Source organism: Callithrix jacchus, chromosome 10 (genome assembly GCF_049354715.1).
Source record: "Callithrix jacchus isolate 240 chromosome 10, calJac240_pri, whole genome shotgun sequence".
In the NCBI taxonomy this organism is placed as follows: domain Eukaryota; kingdom Metazoa; phylum Chordata; class Mammalia; order Primates; family Cebidae; genus Callithrix; species Callithrix jacchus.
In genome coordinates this window covers 2,603,349-2,625,563 of record NC_133511.1, presented here as the reverse complement: position 1 = coordinate 2,625,563, position 22,215 = coordinate 2,603,349, and the positions used below count along the sequence as shown (strand labels likewise).

General features: G+C 38.9%; 2 protein-coding genes across 2 annotated transcripts in view; one reads left to right on the top strand and one right to left on the bottom strand.

The window, feature by feature from the left end:
- LOC128928033 (uncharacterized) overlaps positions 1–22,215 on the bottom strand; it is a 230,242-nt gene that overhangs the window by 93,445 nt on the left and 114,582 nt on the right. The gene's annotated exons all lie outside the window — the stretch shown is intronic.
- The window catches only part of MMP20 (matrix metallopeptidase 20), a 45,601-nt gene that overhangs the window by 22,530 nt on the left and 856 nt on the right, over positions 1–22,215 (top strand). Inside the window, exons 7-9 of the mRNA XM_002754349.6 lie at positions 7,224–7,360; positions 8,377–8,533; positions 21,111–21,214. Of these exons, the coding sequence (XP_002754395.3) occupies positions 7,224–7,360; positions 8,377–8,533; positions 21,111–21,214 (398 nt within the window). The remainder of the gene's footprint in view (positions 1–7,223; positions 7,361–8,376; positions 8,534–21,110; positions 21,215–22,215) is intronic.

Sequence of the window (22,215 nt, the reverse complement as noted above, 5' to 3'; positions counted from 1 at the left end):
TTGTTTCCAAAGCAAGATGGAATGCGGTACCTTTTAAAGTCACCGTGAGATCATCAGATATTCTCCATGGCATATAAATGTACATTCCAATGTTGTGTGTGAAGAGAAATAAGCATTAGCTATTATAAGTTGAAAGGCATGTATATAGAGAGATAGATATACTTAATGAACATACACTTACTTTTTATAATCGATGACAAAATTATTAAAGCCATATCAGATTTGCTCTGTCACTTAGGGAAAATAAGAGAGTGAAATTGTAGCCATAACAAAATTATATTTGGAAATGTATCTACACCAAAATTATATTTGCATTTGTCATATTATCTTGGGTTTTACCCAATATAATTTTAAGAATAAAATCAAGAATATCACTATCATCTATAAATCTTAGAAGCATAATAGATTTTACAAATGGAGTAAGCATAAAAGTTGATCATGTCCAAATCCTTCGCTGTAGAGATAAGAAAAATAGGTCCAGGTGTCTTAGCTCCAGCAGACCCTCCCAGGAGACCCAAGTCTTCTGACTCCAGTCCAGAGTCTATCCTATCACTAATACAGAAAGCTTTCTGGCTATGAAATGGATCTACCAAGAAAAGCATTGAAATTTAACCTGAATGACCACATGCCCGCTGGCCGTTACGCACTTTAGTAGGAAGAGCACTTCCGAGCTGTTCCTTTGCTTCCATGCCCTCTGCTTGAAGGTGGGTAACCAGCCACAAAGATAAGGATGTTCATAGATGCTATAGGTTTCCCAAGACTGTCTAATAGGTTTCTTCACATTTATTTTTTTTTTCTAAATAGGACTCTCTATGTATATATTTTTAATGTCACTAATTGTCACATTTTAAAAGATGTTATGCATCTGAAATTAAAGGAAAAGAAAATGTTTTTAAGGGTTATGCAAGTAGGATTTGGAGAGAAGAATGAACGTATTCATAAAAGGCATTCTGAGGACTCACCAGCAGGATTAGAGAAGAGCAATGGAAAGGGAAGAGTTAAAGCAGGTAGGAGCCTCATGGCTGAGAGTATAATACACCGTATTGTTCACCTAGAAAAATCAAGCTGACTTGTTGGGCACATGATGTAAAACTCAGGGCTAGATGTGTCAGATTTAAAGCAATGACAATTTTCGTGGAGTTTCATAGAAATAAGCTAGTGCTCAGGGGAGAGGTCATAGTTGCAGGCTTCGTGGGTTTTGAATCTCCCACGTGAAGGAGACAGTTAAAGATATGGAGACGAAAAACAGCTCTGAAGAGAGACTGAGGAGAAAGAAAAAGTCTGAGGATTGAGCCTAGGAAATGGGAGAAAAGGATTCGACAACAGCCAGAGAGATGCAGCACTTTGAAGATCATAACAATAGTAACAGCCAATGCTTCGTGGTCATTCGCAGTGTCCTATGTGTTGTGCTAAGCATTTATTTTACAGACGTTCACTCATTTAATCCACACTGCTATTGTCCTAGGCCAGAATTATAACTTAGTTCTGCTTGACATCAGAGACAAACTCCCTGTGGTGGAATCCCAAATAAATCTGGGGGAAAGGTGTATTTTTTTTTAAGTGATCAACAGTGGAAAATATTGCCAAGGTCACCAGATCGAGGACTGAAAAAAAAGGGACTGAGTGGCCAGGATAATTTGCAATGTAGTCACAGCAGAGCAGTGAGGAAGAATGACAAATCATGGGAAGGAGGTAAAGAGCAAATGGGGCTGGGCACAGTTGCTCACACCTGTAATCCTAGCACTTTGAGAAGCCAAGGCAGATCACTTGAGGTCAGGAGTGTGAGGCCAGCCTGGGCAACATGGTAAAACCCCATCCCTACTAAAAATGCAAAAACAAAGTTAGCCGAGCGTGGTGGCAGGTGCCTGTAATCCCAGCTACTTGGGAGGCTGAGGTGGAAGAATCACTTGAACTCTGGAAGCAGAGGTTGTAGTGAGCCAAGATCAAGTCACTGCACTCCAGCCTGTCTGGGTGACAGAGTGAGATCTGTCTCAAAATAATTAATTAATTAATAAAATATAAAGAGAAAATGGGGGGAAACAAGAGTTGCTATAGATCATTCATTTGAGAAGCTTGCTAATAATAAAAGCAGTTAAGATACTAGTTGGCAGTGGCAGCAGGGTCAAGAGAGGATTTCGAAGAGGGAACTGTTCATGTTTGAAGACAGTGGAGAAAAAGAAATGCAGAATGCTGTACGAAGGATAACAATAACAGTAACCACTATTTCTGGGGAGTAGATTTGAAATTGGGAATTCCCAGGATGGCCTGGGCTTGAGGTAAGCCCACTGCAGAACAGGAGGAAGTCTTCCTCCTTCACATTCTCCCTGTGGCTGTGTCTTTTCTGGCTATAAGGTTGCTTCACTGAAAGCAAACAAATAGCATTCTGTTTACTTAGAGCGATGCTTTGTGTTCTGTTAAGAACTCAGATAAAGAAGCAGAGGTGAACTAAGATCCCTGACTCATTGCCATTTCTTATGAACCATCTGATTCTGAGAGAGGGGCCCCTTTACATGTTCACAGATTCTGGCTTATGAACAGAGATTTTCACAGGCTCTTCAGACACTCAATTTAAGAACACTATGCACAGCTTTGACTATCAATAATCCACACCACTGGCTACGCTTGGGTTTTTAGTTGTATAAGTTATATTCTTCTTGGGTTCAGTGGGTGGATGATGCATGATTTCTTGGCTTCTGATGCACCCTGAACTAAGCGGCCCTAGTTAATGAATCCCACAGAATGAATGGCTTCTCAGCCAGTGACATGACAATTTGCACTTCAAAGTTTCCAGTGAAACAAACTAAGAAGGGAACTTTGCTATATTGATAAACTCTAAGTTTACATTTTGCATATCATTAATAAATTTATGGAATAAAAACGTGTCTTTTTAAAATATCTACATTATAAAACACGTTCATACACATTATCTCAACTGGTCTTTTGAAGTATTCATGCAGATCTTATTCTCAGTCTTATTTGACAGTAGGAAATTGAACTTCAGAAAAATTGAATGACTCACAGAAGGTCACACAGCGAGTCATAAAACGAAGTTTCAGGCATTCCTGTTTCATTCACTGCAGCACATTGCCTGATCTCAGGGGAGTGAGCAGTAACTAAACAGAGCATCAGAAAGACAGAGGCCAGCACGGTGGTTCATACCTGTAATCCCAGCACTTTGGGAAGCCAAGGCAGGCAGATCACTTGAGGTCTGGCATTCGAGACCAGCCTGGCCAACATGGTGAAACCTGTCTCTATTGAAAAAATACAAAAATTAGCTGGGCAGGCATGGTGGCACGTACCTATAGTACCCTGGGATTGGAGGTTGCAGTGAGCCAAGATTGTGCCACTGCACTGCAGCCTAGGCACAAGAGCAAGACTCTGTCTCCAAAAAAAAAAAAAAAAGGAAGAAAGATGCCTCTTCCCACAAGTAGGAAAGAGGATGACAGAGAAGAGCAAAATCTAGGAGAGTGTGAAATGAAAGAGAATGAAAAATAGGCCACTCATTCAGCTAGTGCTGAATTGCCTTGATTGTCAGCAAATAAAGGGTGAAGGCATCTCCTGAAAGTGAAAGACTGATGGGATCGGCTTAGGTGCGGGGGGCGGGGAATGAAGATGCTTGGGTATAACAAAAGAAGACCCTTAAGGCTTGACAACATGCATCAAGTCCCTGGATGCGCCAGGCACCATGCTAAGCCAAGGATAAAAAGATGAGTAAACCATGATGCTGGAGGAGCAGTGTAAGGGACTAGCAAAGAGCTGCAGGAGCCGGGATGGCCACCAGAGACTGAATTTCAAATCTGATGAGTTAGTTACTTCTCTTTGGTAAAAGTGAAGGAAACGTTCAACGAATATGAAACTCATGAATCAAGTCAGTTCTGCTCATCTCTCTGGCACCCGTTCATTTAGTCAGCAATATGTATTGAACCCAGACTGTGTGCCAGCGCCGCATTAAATAGTGGGTACGTGACGATAAATAGTGCAGCTAAAAATATCTAATCAGCAGATCTAAAATATCAATAAACTCCATTGTTTTGCCTTCCTTACCAAAGATATTATGGACTATTGATATAATCTGTTTATTTTCATTCCTACACATCCTGTAGCTGTTCTTTTCTAACAGCTTATAGATTTTTTTGTTTATATTTTAAGTCCATTCACAGATGTATATGGAAGTCACTTGCTATTATTGTTTTTGTGAGTTTTACTTCACTTATTACTGCAATCTATAGCTCTAAGGATGCAAATTCTCTGAGTATGTTACTGTTTTATTGCCCAGAATGCATCATTTTTTCATTAGTTTACTGACATTTTTCATGACTAAAGATTCTTTTTGAAACTCATAATAACTTATGTAAGTGATGGATGGCATTTGTTCCTATCCTATGGGCACACTACATACATTATCATATGTCATAGTGGTGTTTAAAGCAGAGTTTCTTAACATCAACTCCACCGGTATTTCTAGCCGGGTGAGTCTTTGTTTGGTTGAGCTGTCCTTTGCATTCCCTGGCTCTACTCATTAGACTCCATTAGCATTGCCCATCCCCAGCTGTGACAACCAAAATTGTCACCAGGTATTGCCAAATGTCCCCTGAGATGCAAGATCACACTTGATTTAGAATGACTACTTCAATTTAGTCCTCACAATATCCTACATCTAGGTTTTTTCAGTAAGAAATCTGAGTCTACCAGTTGTGAGAAGTTTCAGAAGTATCGTTTCCCTTTGCCTGAGTTCTCACCACTACACTTTACTACCTCTCATATTGAGTCATTCCGGACATCACTGTCCCATAACTTCAAATAAAAAGTAGGACTTAGCTTTGCCTAGAGTTGCTTGTTGATTTTTAAGTGAGAAATGAAAGAAAATGCATCTGGCTTTAGAGTGATCAGAGAAAGTAGCTGGAAGCCAGCTACACCTCATCAGAGACATAATTCAGACAGAGCCTAGTTAGGGGAGGGCATATCTGCTCCTCTATCTTCCCCACGTGGCCTCATCAGTATATTATCCTAAAATGCACACTTTGTGTCTTAGCACAGTGACATACAGAGACAACGTTTCAGAACTACATATATTGAACTGCATTCATTGAAATACACTTGCTATTCAGGTTTCATCCCAGGTTCCCGATTAACCCAAGAAGTAGTTGCTGAATTTCGGATACCCAAAACTATGTTCATTGCGAGGTGGTGGAGAGAAAAGAGAAAAGGGAATCAGTCCCTCTGGCCTTCAGAAAAGCCCAGGTCTGCCTGGACAAAGGGACAAAGTACAAACAAAGAACAACCAGAGATCACAAGACTGAGCATGAGCAAGCAGGTGAAATTGGGCATGTGACTTTCAAGGCAGCTGGAGCCTGAGCCGGATCCTCTCTGCCCCTCATCACCCGGTGACCTTGGAGCTCAGAAGCCTTTCTGGACCTCAGTTTTTCATCAGTTAATGCATATGTTTTAGATAAGGCTGTGATGTTTTGGGTCTGTGTATTGTCTATGGTGGGTGCTAAGCAAATAATACCATTTCAAACAAACAGTATCTATCTATACAGCACCTTACAGTTTATAATACATTTTCATATTCATTATCTCATTTGATCCTTATAATGATCTGAGGATATTGGCCAGCAAATTATTTTTCCTATTTAAGATGATTAAACGGAGGCTTGTAGAGGCTGGTCAGCATGGAGTTAAAACCCTAGTCCACATCTTCTGAAACAATGTGCTTTTCAGGAGCACACCATGCTGCCTCTTATGGAACATGAGGAAATATATGTCTTTTCCTAATATCTCCCTTTTTTGGATTTTATCAGAAGCTTAAGTTGCCTCAATGGGAGAATCACTGGGAATACGCTTATTAAGCCCCTAAATGCAATGGGATATTATCCTTCTGTGTTCTTAGGGTATCCTAAACTTAACTCTTCATAGCACCAATCACTCTGACCATTACTAATCAGTCTCTACTACTAGATTGTAAACATTGAGGGCAGAGCCAACATCTTCTTCAGTATTTCATCCCTGATGTCCACCACCGTGCCTGATGATAGGTGCTCCATAAATATTGGTTAGATTAACTGAATAGGAAAACTCAACGCAAGATTTGTAGAATTCCTAAACTTGCCACTAGGAAAGTTTAATGTCAAAACTTTTTTACAGTTTCCCAGTCTCCAAATAATCCTATGCATTAATTCTGGGCTCCTAAGAAGCCAAGTTAATCATTCATGCTTTATAAAAATGATTTTCGTCTTCAAACTGTAAAATGGAGTACATTTACATTGTCAGTTTTAATCCAGTACCTTCGTGGGTATACTGCCACAATTTTATGACTATAACATTGCGTAACTGGATAGATGACTTGCTAAACCTTAAATTAATATGTGTGTACTAGATTTTCTGTTAACCAGCCATCAGACTCACAGATGCAAACACTTCCAGCAGGCAATTATGTAGGCAACACCATAATTTATGATTATTAATGTTTTCACTATTTTTACAGGGTCTAATCAGCATGACTCAACCACAGACTTTGGTTCATTTACATACTATTCATAATGTCCACCTTCTGGATCACAGTTACTTTTGTAAGATTTTAACTTTTAAAAGATCAGAATAGGAAAGAGAAATCTGTATAAAGTGATATTTGGAATGAGGATATGCATAGCTTAAATTTTGCTATATTCTTTCATATTTTGAACATCCTTAAATAAATAAAGGAGAGGGGATCACAGAAATGCTAAGACAAAGAAAAGTGAGTAGAAATTTAGTACCAAGGTCTAAAAAGTTGTGTTTTCCTTAAAAATAAGGCAAGGGTGGGCCAGACACAGTGGTTCATGCCTGTAATCCCAGCACTTTGGGAGGCCAAGGTAGGTGGGTCACTTGAGGTCAGGAGTTCAAGACCAGCCTGGCCACCATGGTGAAGGGAACCCGTCTCTATTAAAAATACAAAAATTAGCCAAGCATGGTGGCGCACAGCTGTAGCCCCAGCTAGTCGAGAGGCTGAGGCAGGAGAATCACTTGAACTGGAAAGGCAGAGGTTACAGTGAACGAAGACCATGCCACTGCACTCCAGCCTGGGCCACACAGCAAGACTCCATCTCAAAGAAATGAAAGATTAAAAAAAAGGCAAGGCAAGGGCAAAGGGCGTTTAGCAAGTAGCCTCTGATTACATTTCAGCCCAAGTGTTATTTTATATCTAAATCGGTCGTTGATCTTGTTTTTTTTTTAATGTCTCATAGGATTTTCTGGAGACGGCAGGTTCACTTGCGGGCAGGAATTCGGCCCAGCACTATTACCAGCTCCTTCCCCCAGCTCATGTCCAATGTGGATGCAGCTTACGAAGTGGCTGAGAGGGGCACTGCTTACTTCTTCAAAGGTACCCTACAGACCCCTCAATGAAAGAAATGGCAGGGCTGCAGTGCCCCATCCATTTGGCATACTAGCCCTGCCAGCATTTGTCCAGCCATCATGGAACACATTTCAGTTGCCCTTTGCCCTCAGGATGGGTATGAAATTCCACCCTACATTTGTTATACCCTACATTGTGTAACAGTGAAAGTGATGGCAGTGACCGTTAACCAGAACCAAGCTGTTAGCCTAGTAAGGCACTGTGGTAGGTGGTAGTGCCCAAGGAGCTAGAAACCTGGTCTCTGCCTCACAGGACCTCTGCTCAGAGTGACAGTGTACACTCTAGTGAGACCCTTTAATAAGTAAAAGCCAACATGGAACTCAGTGTGAGGTAAATGGTCTATGCCATGGTCAGAAGCAGCCAGGAGAGGAGAATGCCTTTGAGCTCAGGAGGTGGACACACATACCAATCTCTGGCTCTAACCCTTTACTATTTGAGTGACTTTGGGAAATTATGTAACTGCCCTGAGCTCCAGTGTTTCCTCTGTAAAGTGATTACAGCAATATAAACCTTGAAGATGTGTTGTGACGATGGTAAGCCAACGGAAGTTATCCAGTAAGTGATAACTATCAGTTTTAGCTTATATTTTCTTGATGCTGAGGGATAAGGGTAGAAAGCAAGTGCCAATTTAAGTAAAAATCATAGCATTTCCATGTCCCTGCCCATTCTCTCTCATAGATCTATGAAGGTGGAATGAGATTAGAAACGAAGGGCATCTTGAAAGATGTAGTATGTTAAATGTAAAACACAATTCTATAAATGTTAATGCTTTCTTAAGGCATAGCTAGGGGCTTCTGCCTCGAGGGAAGTTTGAAGTCTTTTATTGAACTGCATAGTTAGAAGTTTATACCTCCTGTTGGGTTGTAGCCATGGCCAATATCCCATAAACGAACCCCATTTATGATCCTTCCTAGAAATCTTTAGGAGAGAAGTGTATCACCAAGAGGTGCAGAGTTTTCATAAACTTAAATTTCTGTTCGCAGGTCCCCACTACTGGATAACGAGAGGGTTCCAAATGCAAGGTCCTCCCCGCAGTATTTATGACTTTGGATTTCCAAGGCATGTGCAGCGAATAGACGCTGCCGTCTACCTCAGGGAGCCACGGAAGACCCTTTTCTTCGTGGGAGATGAATACTATAGGTATGGCTTTTTTCCTTTTGACTGTCTATATGTATTCAATGAAAAGGATTAAAAAAAAAAAAACACCCTTCAATGAAAGAATGCAAGGCAAGTTTGCAATAACCCATTGACTTTTTTCAGCCAATGGGGAGCCACTTACAGATGGTTGACTGTTTTCAAGATATGGAACCATCCAAATGATGAGTGAAACCTTCATTCAATAATCCCATTGTTTGGTCTCTAGAATCTGGCACATCTTGATCTTTCAATACACTCATTAACTGGACCCCTAGTGGCCTAAAAGAGTAGATGCAGCATTACCAAACCCTAACTACCCGCTGAGAATGCCTGACTGCAGTTACGTGAGCATCAAATGCATTCCACGATACTCCAATGGAGATGGTCCTGATCATGGGGCTCTTTGAAGGATATTTCTGCTGGAAGGAAAAGGCCTTTTGCTTAGTCCATTTATCCAGCCGAGAATATGAAGATTCCTCTTATCCAAAGGAAACTATATAATTTCCATGCCTGTCCTCAGGGGCTTCATATAAGCAAATCTGAATCAGATGTGATCTGTCATCCAATCACTGCACATAGCATCACATCTCATCTCAGCTACTGAGTTTCTAATCTTAATTGGCTCATGTTGAGGAATGAGTGAAACTCCTTCAAAGATCACCTCTCCTTCTGCACACCCTCCCTCTGTTCCAGTTTTCTCTTTTTAACCTGTTTACCTAAACATCTGAAGAGAACAGCAAAAGCAGATTCTAAGCCGGTGACAATGCTAGACACCTTAGACTCATGATAGGGTCTGGAAGGAGGCAGGAGAGTACCCAACTTTGTTCCAAGAACTTTCATTTTATTTCATATCACCTATTTTTTTTTTTTTTTTGAGACGGAGTTTCGCTCTTCTTACCCAGGCTGGAGTGCAATGGCGCAATCTCGGCTCACCGCAACCTCCGCCTCCTGGGTTCAGGCAATTCTCCTGCCTCAGCCTCCTGAGCAGCTGGGATTACAGGCACGCGCCACCATGCCCAGCTAATTTTTTGTGTTTTTAGTAGAGACGGGGTTTCACCATGTTGACCAAGATGGTCTCGATCTCTTGACCTCGTGATTCACCCGCCTTGGCCTCCAAAAGTGCTGGGATTACAGGCGTGAGCCACTGCGCCCGGCCCCATATCACCTATTTTAAATAACCATTTTCGTGGCATGAAAGAAATTTAAAAAGAATTTATATGTCATCTTATTCCATCTAACTCATATTTTCTTCCCCAACTTGGAACTGAGAAAGTAATACAAGTGAGGTACATATATATTTCATAAGAAAGCAAATTTCTTTTGTAAAGAAAGAACTGCAAATAAATATGGACTCTGCTGACTCTTCTGGGCCACTAGGAGCCCTGGAAGCATTGCTCAGTGTCATGTGGTGTCATGAGCTGTCACTTCCAGACCAGTGTTTAAACCATGAGGCCAGCTATTTTTATCTCAGACCTTTCAAAAACATGATGCTAGGAATTCACTTATTGAGGCCCTAATATCTGCAGAACAGAATATGATTCTCTGAAGTCTTTCTTTAAGATAAGGTGGCTGTAGTGACAGAGCTGACATACAGGAAGACAGGTATCGAGAAATCCAATTCCCCTGGTGAATATTCAGAGAACAAAATCAAGAGAAGCATGCATCAGCATGTGTGTTGGAGTATGAGGGCATTTATGTTAGGATTATTCTATTCATGTTTTAAAAGGTGTTCACAGTGTGATTCGCATAGGTGGAATTATCCACTCTCCCATTGTTTCTCTTGCCCATGTTGTACCTGGTCTTTGGTCTAATCCATCACCCACCAGTACCTGCAGTAAAGTGTATACCTTCAGCCAGGCTGGACTGAAGCTTAACAGCTAAGACAAGATATGTGGGCAGAGATTCCAACTTCTCTGTAAGTTTTAGGATGGGAAGGTCAAGGGTCTCTGATTTTAGTGATGCTCATTCTTCCCAGAGAAAATCATCCTGTATCTTTCCAACTGGTCCTCTGTGAGTATCTACTAAGAAGATAATCTAAATTATCTTCATAATCTAAATTAAAACAGATTCATAAAAAAAGTTGGTCTAGGGTATTAACTAAAATGTAAACAAGCTCATTTTGCTGGTTAAGAAAGGAAACCACGGTAGGCACTTCTAACCTTCCCAGGTTACGGAGGTTGTTAAATGATATAAAGCATGCAGATACAGACACCTAGCAGTGTCTGCACAAAGTGGGTGCTCAGAAAGAGTTATTCTTCAGCAACACTAGGAACTTATATAGTAACTAACAGATAATTTCTTAACAAGTTGTGATGCGTAAGAAATTTCTTAAACTCCAAAATTTTTCTGAGCGGTGATTCAGACAAAAATCTGGTCAAAGGGAATTTCCTGTTTAAATATCAAAGGCCCCAAACATTGGACTGAAATTACTGTTTCTGGCAAAACATAGATAATCCCTTCAGCAATGGGAGGCTTCTACTTTACACATTCCAACACACACCAGTGTATGTACCAAGGAGTAAGACAACCCCAACCTACAGCTCAAAAGTTCAGAGAAAGCTATTATACTGGCCGCATTCAGAAACACCCCTGAATTCTCCACAGTATGCTTTGCAGGGCCTCATGTATGTGACGTCTTTTTGTCATGTGAAGCCCTATATTGATTAGAAATTTAATTTAGCCACTAGTATCAGAGACCCCAAAATAATTGTAGCTCTCATATACATAAAAAGTCTGACGGTTTAGAGCCAGTATGGCAGGTTGCTGATTTCTAGGGACCCACATTCCTTTTAACATTTGCTCTGCTGTTCTTAACACATACTTCCATTCTCACGGTTGCCTCATGACTTGAGGTGGCCCAGGGAGCTTTAGCCATTTGTCCCTACTTTAGAAGGATGGAATTGTGAAGAAAGAACAAAGGAGATAAATGAAGTTTTGTAGGTAAGCACATGGCCACACTAAAAAGCATGGAAGGTCCCAAGCCTCAAGTTATAGAAAAAGAATTTCACTCCATTGACATCCACTGAAAGCGTGTTAGGGCTGATTTCTCTTAGACATTTCTCAAGTTCTTCCTTGCTCCTCATGCTATTTCAGTCTGTGACAAATAATGTGCCTCTGGAAATTCTCCATGAACTCCCAGAGTTTGGACCCAGTTTAGTGAATGAAATACCATGAGAAAATGACTGAAGAACTTCCTTCACAGATGACTGAAGGTTGGCTCGGGGCCCGGTTGGATTAGGCTCTAAGAGGGAGAACTCATGTGTCTGTGTGGTAGTTACCTACAGAGGAGCAGCACACAGAGGACCACAATGTCAAATCCCAATAGGAGGCTCTACCATGTTGGTGTCCTTGCCTGCTACATCAGCAAATGACATATGGGCTAAACTTTGCCAACTAGAGTCACTTCCCCTTACTTCTATTTCTTCCTTTTCACTTTATATCAGGCCCTAATGGTTTCATAATTTCCTATTTTTTACATTATTTCCCCTGCCTGTGGCTAACTTCTTCTTTTAGATGTTCTCCCTTTCCTACCAGTAGCAGAGCAGTGGCTACATCAAGGGATTTCTGGGAGCAGAGGGGTGCCACCAGCTCTATAATTCTTCAAGACAGTCAGTGATTTCTGAATTTCATGCAAAGTGGCTTGCAAATCTGCATGTCCTACCCTTTTTCCATCACATTGCCCCTCTACTCCAAATTACTCTTTCTCTGCAGTCAGACCCAGGGCATCATTTCTGCAAAGTAGAATAGGTCTTCCACATTCTCTCCTTCCTGAATGCCTCAGAAATACTAGAAATAGATGTTTCTATTTGACGATTTTATAGTCACCATAAAGAAATAAATAATAAGTAATAAAAACAAGTAAGATAAAATAGAGTTCAAAACCTTTTCTTTCTTTTTTTTTCATTTATCTGGCAATTTGGATTACCTTTCTGTCTCAGTTTCATCATCTGCAAAATGGGGGCAGAAATAGTATACACTTAATAGAATTGTGGCATCAAATAAGAAAAATGGGAAATGCTTGTCACATAATAAGCATTCCGTTTGTGTTAGGTGTTGTTAATGCCCCCAACAGCTTTTACAGTGGAGAGTAAATACATAGATAAATAACTAACAGAAATCCAAGCGACAAGAGTGCCCTGGTATAAGACTTCATGGAGTTCAGTGGGCCAAAATAAAGAGGAAATGGCCAACTTAGCAAAATTATCAGGAAAGAATTCTTAGAGGAAGTGATGGCTGAGCTCCATTTTGAGAGTTGTGTAGGAGTTTCCCAGACAGAGGGTGAGGTGGGGGGGGGTGGCTTCCAGGCAGAGAAAGCAGCTGAAGCAAAAGCACTGATGCCTGAAAAAGCATGTGAGCATGATGGAAAACCTCAAGCAGCTCAGTATGACTAGAACACACACTAAAATGAGAAGGGTGGCCCAAGGAAACCAGGGTACAGATCATGTCGGGTCATCGCCTTTCTAGGGAGATTGGGGTTCATTCTTCAGAGAAGAGGGACATGTTAAATATCTTCAATAAGGGAGCAACTCAATAAATAAGATTTATGTTATAAAAATAACACTCTGCCAGCAATGTGACTGAATTAGAGGGAAACGAGACTTGAAGTCAGATAAACTAGTTAGGCCAAAGGGCAATGGAAAGCATACTGAAAGTTCTCAAACTAAAAACTCAACCAAGATTCTTATATCCACAAGAGTTATCTTTCAAAAATGAAGGAGAAATAAAGACATTCCCAGAGAAACAAAAACTGGGAGAAATTATTGCTTGCAGGTTGCCTGACAAAAGGTACTAAAGAAAGGTCTTTAGGCTGAAAGTAAGCCTAGATAGCAATTCAAGCGTCTTCAAAAAGCCAGAGAGCACCAGTAAGTGTAATTATGTAAAAGACAGTATAAATGCATATTTTCTCTTCTTTGTTCTCTTAATTTGAAAATGTAAAAATTAATTATATCAAACAATCTGCATATAATTGTATAATTGTATTGCTAAGGCCATAACATGTGGAAATATATTTGTCAATAACAACATAAAGGAAGCAGGTGGGAGCAAAACTGTATTTGCCGAAAAAAATGACACCAGATGGTAACTAAAATTCACAGGAACAAAAAACAGAACCAGAAATGGTAAATAAGAAAGTTAATATAACAAAAGCTGCACATATATATATATCCTCTTTTTTATTCTCTCAGCTTCTTTAGAAGACATTAAATTATATAAAATGATAATTATAACAACTACTTTGGGGCTTCAGATGTATATAGATATATGTATAACAATAATAACACAAAAGGAAGGGAAAAGAAATAGAGTTATATAGGAGTAATGTTTCTATATCTCATTGGGATTAATTTGGTATAAGTCTTAAGCAGATTTTTGTAAGTTAAGATGTATAGGGCAAGCTCTACATCAACCACTAAGGAAATCACTTAGGAAAATATAGTTAAACAATTACAAAAGAAATTAAAATGCTACATTAGAAGAATTTTACTAATGCAAAAGAAAAGAGTGAGGGATGCATAGAGGAACCAAAGACATGAGTTATACAGAAAACACAAAGTAAAAAGGCAAGCATAAATCCAACTTTATCAATGACATTAAATGTGAATAGCTTAAACAGTCTAATCAAATGGCAGACTGCCAGATTAGATTGTTAAAAAAAAACAAAAGACCCAACTATATGCTGTCTACAGGAGATACATTTTAGGTTCCAAGATACAAATAGACTGAAAATAAAAGAATGAAAAAATATATCATGCAAATGGCAACCATAAGAAAGCTTGAATGGCTATACTATTATCAGGCAAAACAGACTTTGAAATAAAAAATATTACTAGCAAGAAGAAGGACATTTTATAATGACAAAAAGTCAACATACCATAAAGGCATAATCATAAACATATATGAATCTAACACGGGGCCCCAAAAATGTATGAAGTGGTAATTGACGGAAATGAAGGGAGGACTCAATAAAGAAACAATAATAGTTAAAGATTTCAATACCCCACTTTCAATAATGGATAGGACAACTAGACCAACAAGGATGAAAAGACGTGAACAATACAATAAACCAATTAGACCTAACAGATACCTATAGAATGCTATACTCAAAATAAGCAGAAGACTCATTCTTTACAAGTGAACGTGGAACATTCCACATAATAGACTACACATTAGGCCACCACACAAATCTCAACAAAACTAAAACAACTTAAGTCATACAAGTATCTCTTCCGATCACAATAGAAGAAAGCTAGAAATCAATACCAGAAAGAAAACGAGAAAACTTACAAGTATGTGGAAATTAAACAACACACTGTTAAATAACCAATGAGTCAAAGAAGAAACCACAAGGGGAATTAGAAAGTAATTAGAAATAAATGAAAAGTAAAATACAACATACCAGAACTTATGGAATGCAGTGAGAGCAGTGCTCAGAGGAAAATTTGTAGCTATAAATGCCTATATTTAAAAAGGAGAAAAATCTCAAATCAATAACTTAACCTTCCACTTTAAGACAATGGGAAATCAACAACATTAAATCTAAAGCTAGAAGAAAGAAGGAAATATAAACATTACAATGGAAATAAATAAAATAGGTAATAAATAAGAAATTTGAGAAAATCAACAAAACTAAAGGTTGGTTTTTCAAGAAAATAAATAAAAGTGACAAACTTTTTACTAGATTGACCAATTAAAAAAGAAAAAATTTCAATTACTTAAATCAGAAATAAGAGGAGACATTACTACCTACCTTTCAGAAATAAAAAGGGTCATAATGAGCTAGTATGAACAGTTGTATACCAATAAATTAGATAAATGAAATAAACAAATTCCTGAGAAGCCACAATCTAGTAAAAATGAGTCAATAAGAAATGCACAGGCTGAATATACCTACAGTAAGGAAAGAGATTAAAGTAGTAATCAAAAATTATCCACAAAGAAAAGCCCAGACCCAGAAGGGTTCAATGGTAAATTCTACCAATATATTTAAAGAAGAATTAATGTCATTTTTTTACAAACTACTCCAAACCTTAGAAGAGAACAGAATTAATACCAATTTTTCACGAACTTTTCCAAAACATAGAAGAGAAGAAAACACTACCTAACTCACTGAAGTCAGCATTATCTTTATATCAAAATCAAACAGAAACATCACAAGAAAATAAAACTTCAGACCAATATCTATTGTGAATATGGCTACAAAAATCCTCCAAAAACACTAACAAACTAAATCCAGCAACATATAAAAAGAATTATACACCAAGACCAAGTGGGATTTTTTTCCCAGGAATTCAAAGTTGGTTTAACATTGAAAAATCAATTAATGAAATGTACCATAGCGATAGAATAAAAAACAAAAAACGTATGATTATCTCATTCAACAACCTAGGATTCAAAAAAAAAAAAAACATTCTCAACTCAGTAAAGAGCATCTATGAAAACCCACAGCCAATGGCATTGTCAGTGATGAAAGACTGGATGCATTCCTCCTATCATCAAAAACAAGACAAAAACCCTCATACACTGGTTGTAGAAATGCAAATTAGTATATCCACTTTGGAAAACAGTCTCCTACTCCTCAAAAAGTTGAACATAGAATGATCATTTGACCCAGAATTCCACTTTCTCTTGGGGATATGCCCAAGAGAAGTAAAAACATAAGTCCACCTAACAGCTGTATACAAATATACATAGCAGCATTATGCATAATAGATGAATGGTGGAAACAACCCATATTTCCATCAAGTGTTGAATGGATATATAAAATGTGATAAATTCATACAATGGAATATTATTTGGCCATAAAAATGAACTGCTGGTACATAGTACAAGATGAATGAATCTTGAGAGCACTATACCAAATGAAAGATGTCCGTCATGAAAATCTGCATATTATATGACTCCATTTATATAAAGTGCTCATACTAGTCAAGTTTAAACAGACAAAAAGTAGATAGTGACTATCTAGGTCTGGTTGAGATGGAGAGATGGGGGGCGTGGGATATAGGGACTTCGAGTGAAAAGGCATAAGGTTTTAGATGGCAACATTCTAAAACTGATTGTGTGGATGGTAGCACAATTCTGTGAATACAGCCATGCATCACTTGCTTAACAATGGGGCTGTGTTCTGAAGAATGTGTCATTATGCGATTTGGTCAGTCAGCAAACATTATAAAGTGTACTTACACAAACGTAGACGGTATTGCTTACTACCCACTTAGGTTATATGGTATGCCCCATTGCTCCCATAGCTCCTAGAAACCTATACTGCATGATACTGTACTGAATACTGTAGGCAATGGTAATACAATGGTATTTGTGTATCTAAACATAGAAATGGGACAGTAAAAATACAGTGTTATAATCTTACGGAACCATTATCATATACATGGTCTGTCATTTCCTGAAATGTCAATATATGGCACATGACTGGGTACTAAAAATCCACTGAATTGTTTAAATAAGAGAGAGAACTGTTGCAAGATTTTTGCCAGAGATGGTAAGTTAGAGGTTGGGGTAGTTTTGATTGTTTTTCAAGCAGTAGAAAGCACAGGTCTGGGTGACTGGCGAGTTGGGGGTCATTTCTTTAATAGATGGGTTTCCAATTTTGGCATTTACCAAGACAGTAAACTTAAGAAATGAAGCAGAATTAGGGGAACAAGAAGTTTCATTTTGTATATATGGAGTTTGACATTCTAGTGAGACCTGAGAAGAAAAATATCAAGAAGAGATTTGGACATACAGGTCTTTAACTCAAGAGCACTCAGGCTAGAAAGGTAAGTTTGGAATTCATCATGTAATCAGGTAGTGACTGAGGTCATGTGAGGATCTGAGACTGCCAGGAAGATGGGGTTCAATGGCAGCACGTGATGTTTGTGATAGAAAACACAGAATATATGAAAGGAAAAGAAATTCTTCCAATTGCCAACACTCACTACATCTTTTGATACCCATTTAATATTTTTCTTCTATTTTTTTCCCTTCAGTTTTCCCCATTTTTAAGTAGCTATGTATGCATTTTTTGTCCTGACATTCTTCTACTTAATATTATAAAATATATATTTGTCTACGTTGTTACAAGTTCTTTGTCCCAGAATCTCCTCACAATCATTTTCCTCATAGGGTCCTATTCCTTGACTCTTACCTGGGATTGTCCATGGCAGCTTCCGCCTCTCCTGCCTTTTCTTCCTTCCTGATCACTCTCCCAACTGCCCTTCTCTAGTGTAGATCACAAAGGCCGCTTCCTTCATGAAAGTCATGTGATTTCTGGCTGAAAGTTGATCATTAACTTCAAAATGGAATTTCAGATTTCTATTTCATTGTCCCTCCTGACCCACACTGGAAAGGTCACTTTGAGGAAACTTCCTGAAACCATCTTAGAAAGACTTTATCAGCAAATTCCCCTTTTTGCCGTCCTTTCTTGCATTCTCTTTAAGCATCTTTTAGCAGGCTCAGCTCCCCATTTAGTGCTTCCAAGAGGGTAGAATGGACTCAGGTATGCCATTGCCATACAACTGAAATTAGCACAGTCAAAACACCAAAAATGCCATCTAAGTTCTAAGCACACAGATTAGGTTAAACAAAAATGCCGGCACTTTACCAAAACAGTCCCTGAGTCCTTAGAATACAAATGAGATGTGGAGAGCAAGATAACAAACCTGAAAACTGACATCAGATATCTGTGGTAGGCAATGATTTATTTAATATATATTAAATGTGGATACCTTGAATCAATATTAAATGATGAAACAAAGGCCCATAAAGGAAATAAACATAATTACAGATCATTATTTCTAGTTTGGTATTTAGGTTTCACAAACAAGGCCTCAGTGATGACGGGATATATGCAATGATTTTAGCAGATACTCAAGATATAGTTGATTCTCAATAAAAATTGTATTTCTTTCCTTAACATTGAAATTGAGCTTCTATTTATTGATGGCTGGCTCATGTGCCAGGAATCATGCTCAGTGTTTTCTCATACTCTCTCATTGTCCCATCTACCTTTTCAACAATCTTGAGAAGTAGGTATTTCACTGAACATTGTGTCTCTGAGAGGTTACATGATTCACTCAAGATCACACGGCTACCGTGGTCCATCTGAAGCTGTATTTCATGTCCTCTGAATCCAAATCCAATGGGCCTTCCCATCCACCACTTATGTTTATTCTTCAATTCTCTTCACCGTTTATTTATTGTTAGTTAGAACGCCTGTGATCTTCATCCTATCACATAATCTCTTTTTCTGTTATTCTCTCAGTAAAATCCTCACCACACCAGCAGACTTCTTCATCTTACTCCCTCGCTGACTCGGTTCTCTGAACTACCTCCAACATTTTTACCCCTCCTTTTCACCTCTTCTCAACCTTGCCTACTACTGCAAACATTATCTTGTAAAGTAAGTTTAAAGATTAAAGATTAAACTCCTTAATGACTTAGGATCCCAGATCAAACCACAAAGATCACTCAACCTTATACTGACAAGTCAGAGTTAATAGTTTTGGGGCCAAAATAAATAACAAAGTCTGCTGGTTTGAGCCTGCTCTTGGTGCTACATGTGCCAGGTACGTGTGTGCTGCGTGTGTGTGTGTGTAAATTCTCTTTTCCTCATGACCACTGTTTTCCAGATAAGAAAAACCAGAGCTCAGAGCTCAAAGTACGTTCTCCTGATCACAGAATTAGCAGGTAACAGAGTTAGAAATTCAAACCCAGTACCATCAGACTGTATGTGTTGAGCTCTTTGCACTATAACAGAAATCCATAAATATCTGTTCACACACAAAGGGCTAGATCATCACAAAGTTCTCACCGGTTCACGGCTAAATAAAAACAGCACAATATTATAAACCAGGGAGCTGCACTTTGTGTCAGCATAAACACAGATTATTGTCAAGAACCATTCTGAGTTTATGTCCTTTCTGCCTTTTTGGTGTTAACGTTTCTTTTTCCTTGTGAAATGATAATGAAAACAGGTCGTAGTATTTAACCATTTGATGGTTAAATGGCAATGTTCTTAGTAAAATGAAAAGTAGGTAACCCTGTGTTAGTTATGCAGGCCTCTGTCTGCATGTCTATGCATGATGTATTAATGGTTACAGTTACTATGGATAAAATGCTGGGAGAGTTAGCTTCCACCCCAGCCCAAACATTCTGTAAAGCAGCTCAGTCCTGCACTTAGTTTTAGCCTGAATAGTCTTTTTCAATGTTTGCCTCTGGCTCAGCATAACTAGAGAGTTGTTCCTGGCCTATGTAGTCATAGCCACACAAGAGGCACATTTCAGGAGACGGGGGGTGTGACCTGCTGCCATGGGAAACTTCTCAGTGGCCCAGGTACTGGGAGAAATTATCTGAGCTTTTGGTGAGAAAGGAGTGGGATATCCACCTGGGAATGTCCCCATTTGGAGCTCTGTGCTAATGAAGAAGGGACTTTCTCACACTTTAAATGAAGTCTTAGTCTCATACATATCACTCTGATTCACACAGTCACAGTCTTTTTTTTACAATGGGTAATTTAGATCATAAAGAGATGTATTAATCAATCTTCAGAGTTACCTTTGAATGCTGGCTGCTGATCCAGAAAAATAAGGCAGGTCTACTATACAGTCAGCCATACAAGCTTTCCAAGAAACAAAAACAATGGAATTCAAGTAAATTGGCTTAAAAGGCAGAAGTTCAATTGCTACATATTTCCTTGGTTCTGATTTACTTATTGTTCACACATTTATTCATTCAATGTGCATTATTTGTTCAACCCTTTCTTCATGGTTACATAGCACTAAGTTCCTGAATAAAAGCCCCTATGAAAGGCTTTCCTTGTTTGATGAACCAAAGAATGGATACACAGAGACAGAAATAATTACAAGAATAAACAAGGCAATAAAAATATACAGAGTGGCTTTCAAAAGGCAATTTTTTTTTAAGTTAACAGAATGTTTTGCTATAATATGTAGAATGAATAATTCTAAACAATATATGTAGAAATGTTTTGGAGACTGCTTACAACAAGTGACCTCCAAGTCTGTGGTACCAGAATCTCAGGAACATGGGAGCATAGTGATAAAGGTCGATAATCTCTTTTAGGTATTTTAAGAGTCCGATTTAAACAATAAAAAGGGCCAAACCCTGTGGCTTATTCTTGTGATCCCGGCACTTTGGGAGGCTGAGATGGAAACACTGCTTGAGACCAGGAGTTTGAGATCAGCCTGGGCAACATGGCCTTTTGGAGAGACCTTGTCTCTACAAAAACTAAAAATTAGCCAGGTGTGGTGGTACATGCCTGTAGTCCCAGGTACTCAGTAAGCTGAGGCAGGAGGACAGTGCGAGCCTAGGAGGTCAAGGCAGTGATGAGCCGTGATGGCACCACTGCACTCCAGCCTGAACAACAGAATGAGACCTCATCTCAAACAGAAACAAAAACACAATAAAGAAAAAATAAACAATAGCATAAATGCAAGTGTATGTGTGCATGAGAGAGAGAAACACCTAAATAAGTTGCAAGTGTGCATATGCCTGACCATATAGTGTCATCTGCAACAGTAAAAACCTCTTATTAATATGATTTATGAAATAATACTTTTTCTAGCTACGATGAATGGAAAAGAAAAATGGAAAAAGACTATCCAAAGAATACTGAAGAAGAATTTTCAGGAGTCAACGGCCAGATCGATGCTGCTGTGGAATTAAACGGTGAGTGTTTCCACTGAAAACGTTCATACGAAATCTGAGCTCTGCTTTAACACAACAGAAAATGGGTTTCCAAGTGGGAGTCATTGGTTCTTGTATTCGGTCCTAGGTCCTTTCATAAGTTTAGCTAACCAGATTATCCACTAGAAAGAGTAACTATAAAAGGTCTGGTATTGTAGTTCTCTCTTTCCTAATAGAAAGTTTTTAAACTATAGCTTCAATCAATTAGTCAGCTAGATCATAAAGTCTACCTGGGTCGATATTACCTTTTCTATCTTTAAAATACACACAGTCTTGGCCAGGCGCAGTGGCTCACACCTGTCATCCCAGCACTTTGGGAGGCCGAGATGGTAGGATCTCTTCAGTTCAGGAGTTTAAGACCAGCCTGCAATATGGTGAAACCCTCTCTCTACAAAAAAAATTAGCTGGGCATGGTGGCACACGCCTATAGTCCCAGCTACTCAGAATGCTGGGAGTGAGGATCACTTGAGCCCAGGAGGTTGAGGCTGCAGTGAGCTGTGATTGTGCCACTGCACTCTAGCCTGGACAACAGTGATGATACTCTCTCTCAAAAAAATAAAAGAGTCACAACCTTCCATCTCCTACAATTTAACACATAGCTAGGAAAGTTGAATAGAATTTTGTTGAATAAATTTAATTGAATCTTCTGATCAATCAGTTAGCATATTCTTGAAAAAATAGCACAGGGCTGGACACTGTTCAGAAGTGCAAGGACCATTCCAGATGTGGCCTCTGCTCTCATGAAACGGTTCATCCAACACAGATGAAATGACTGGAAAACAGATAATCTATCATTTCTTATTGAGTCATGTAGTAGACTTCACAATAATTGCAAGAGCTGAGCTGAGAAATAAAAGATCAGAATCAGCAGCAGTCATTGGAAAGGTTATAGTAGACTTTAGATGGGTTTTAAAGATTGGCCAGAGGCTTCACCAGAGAAAGAAAAGTCGGGGGGCTTCCTGGAGGAGAACAGCCTTAGAAGC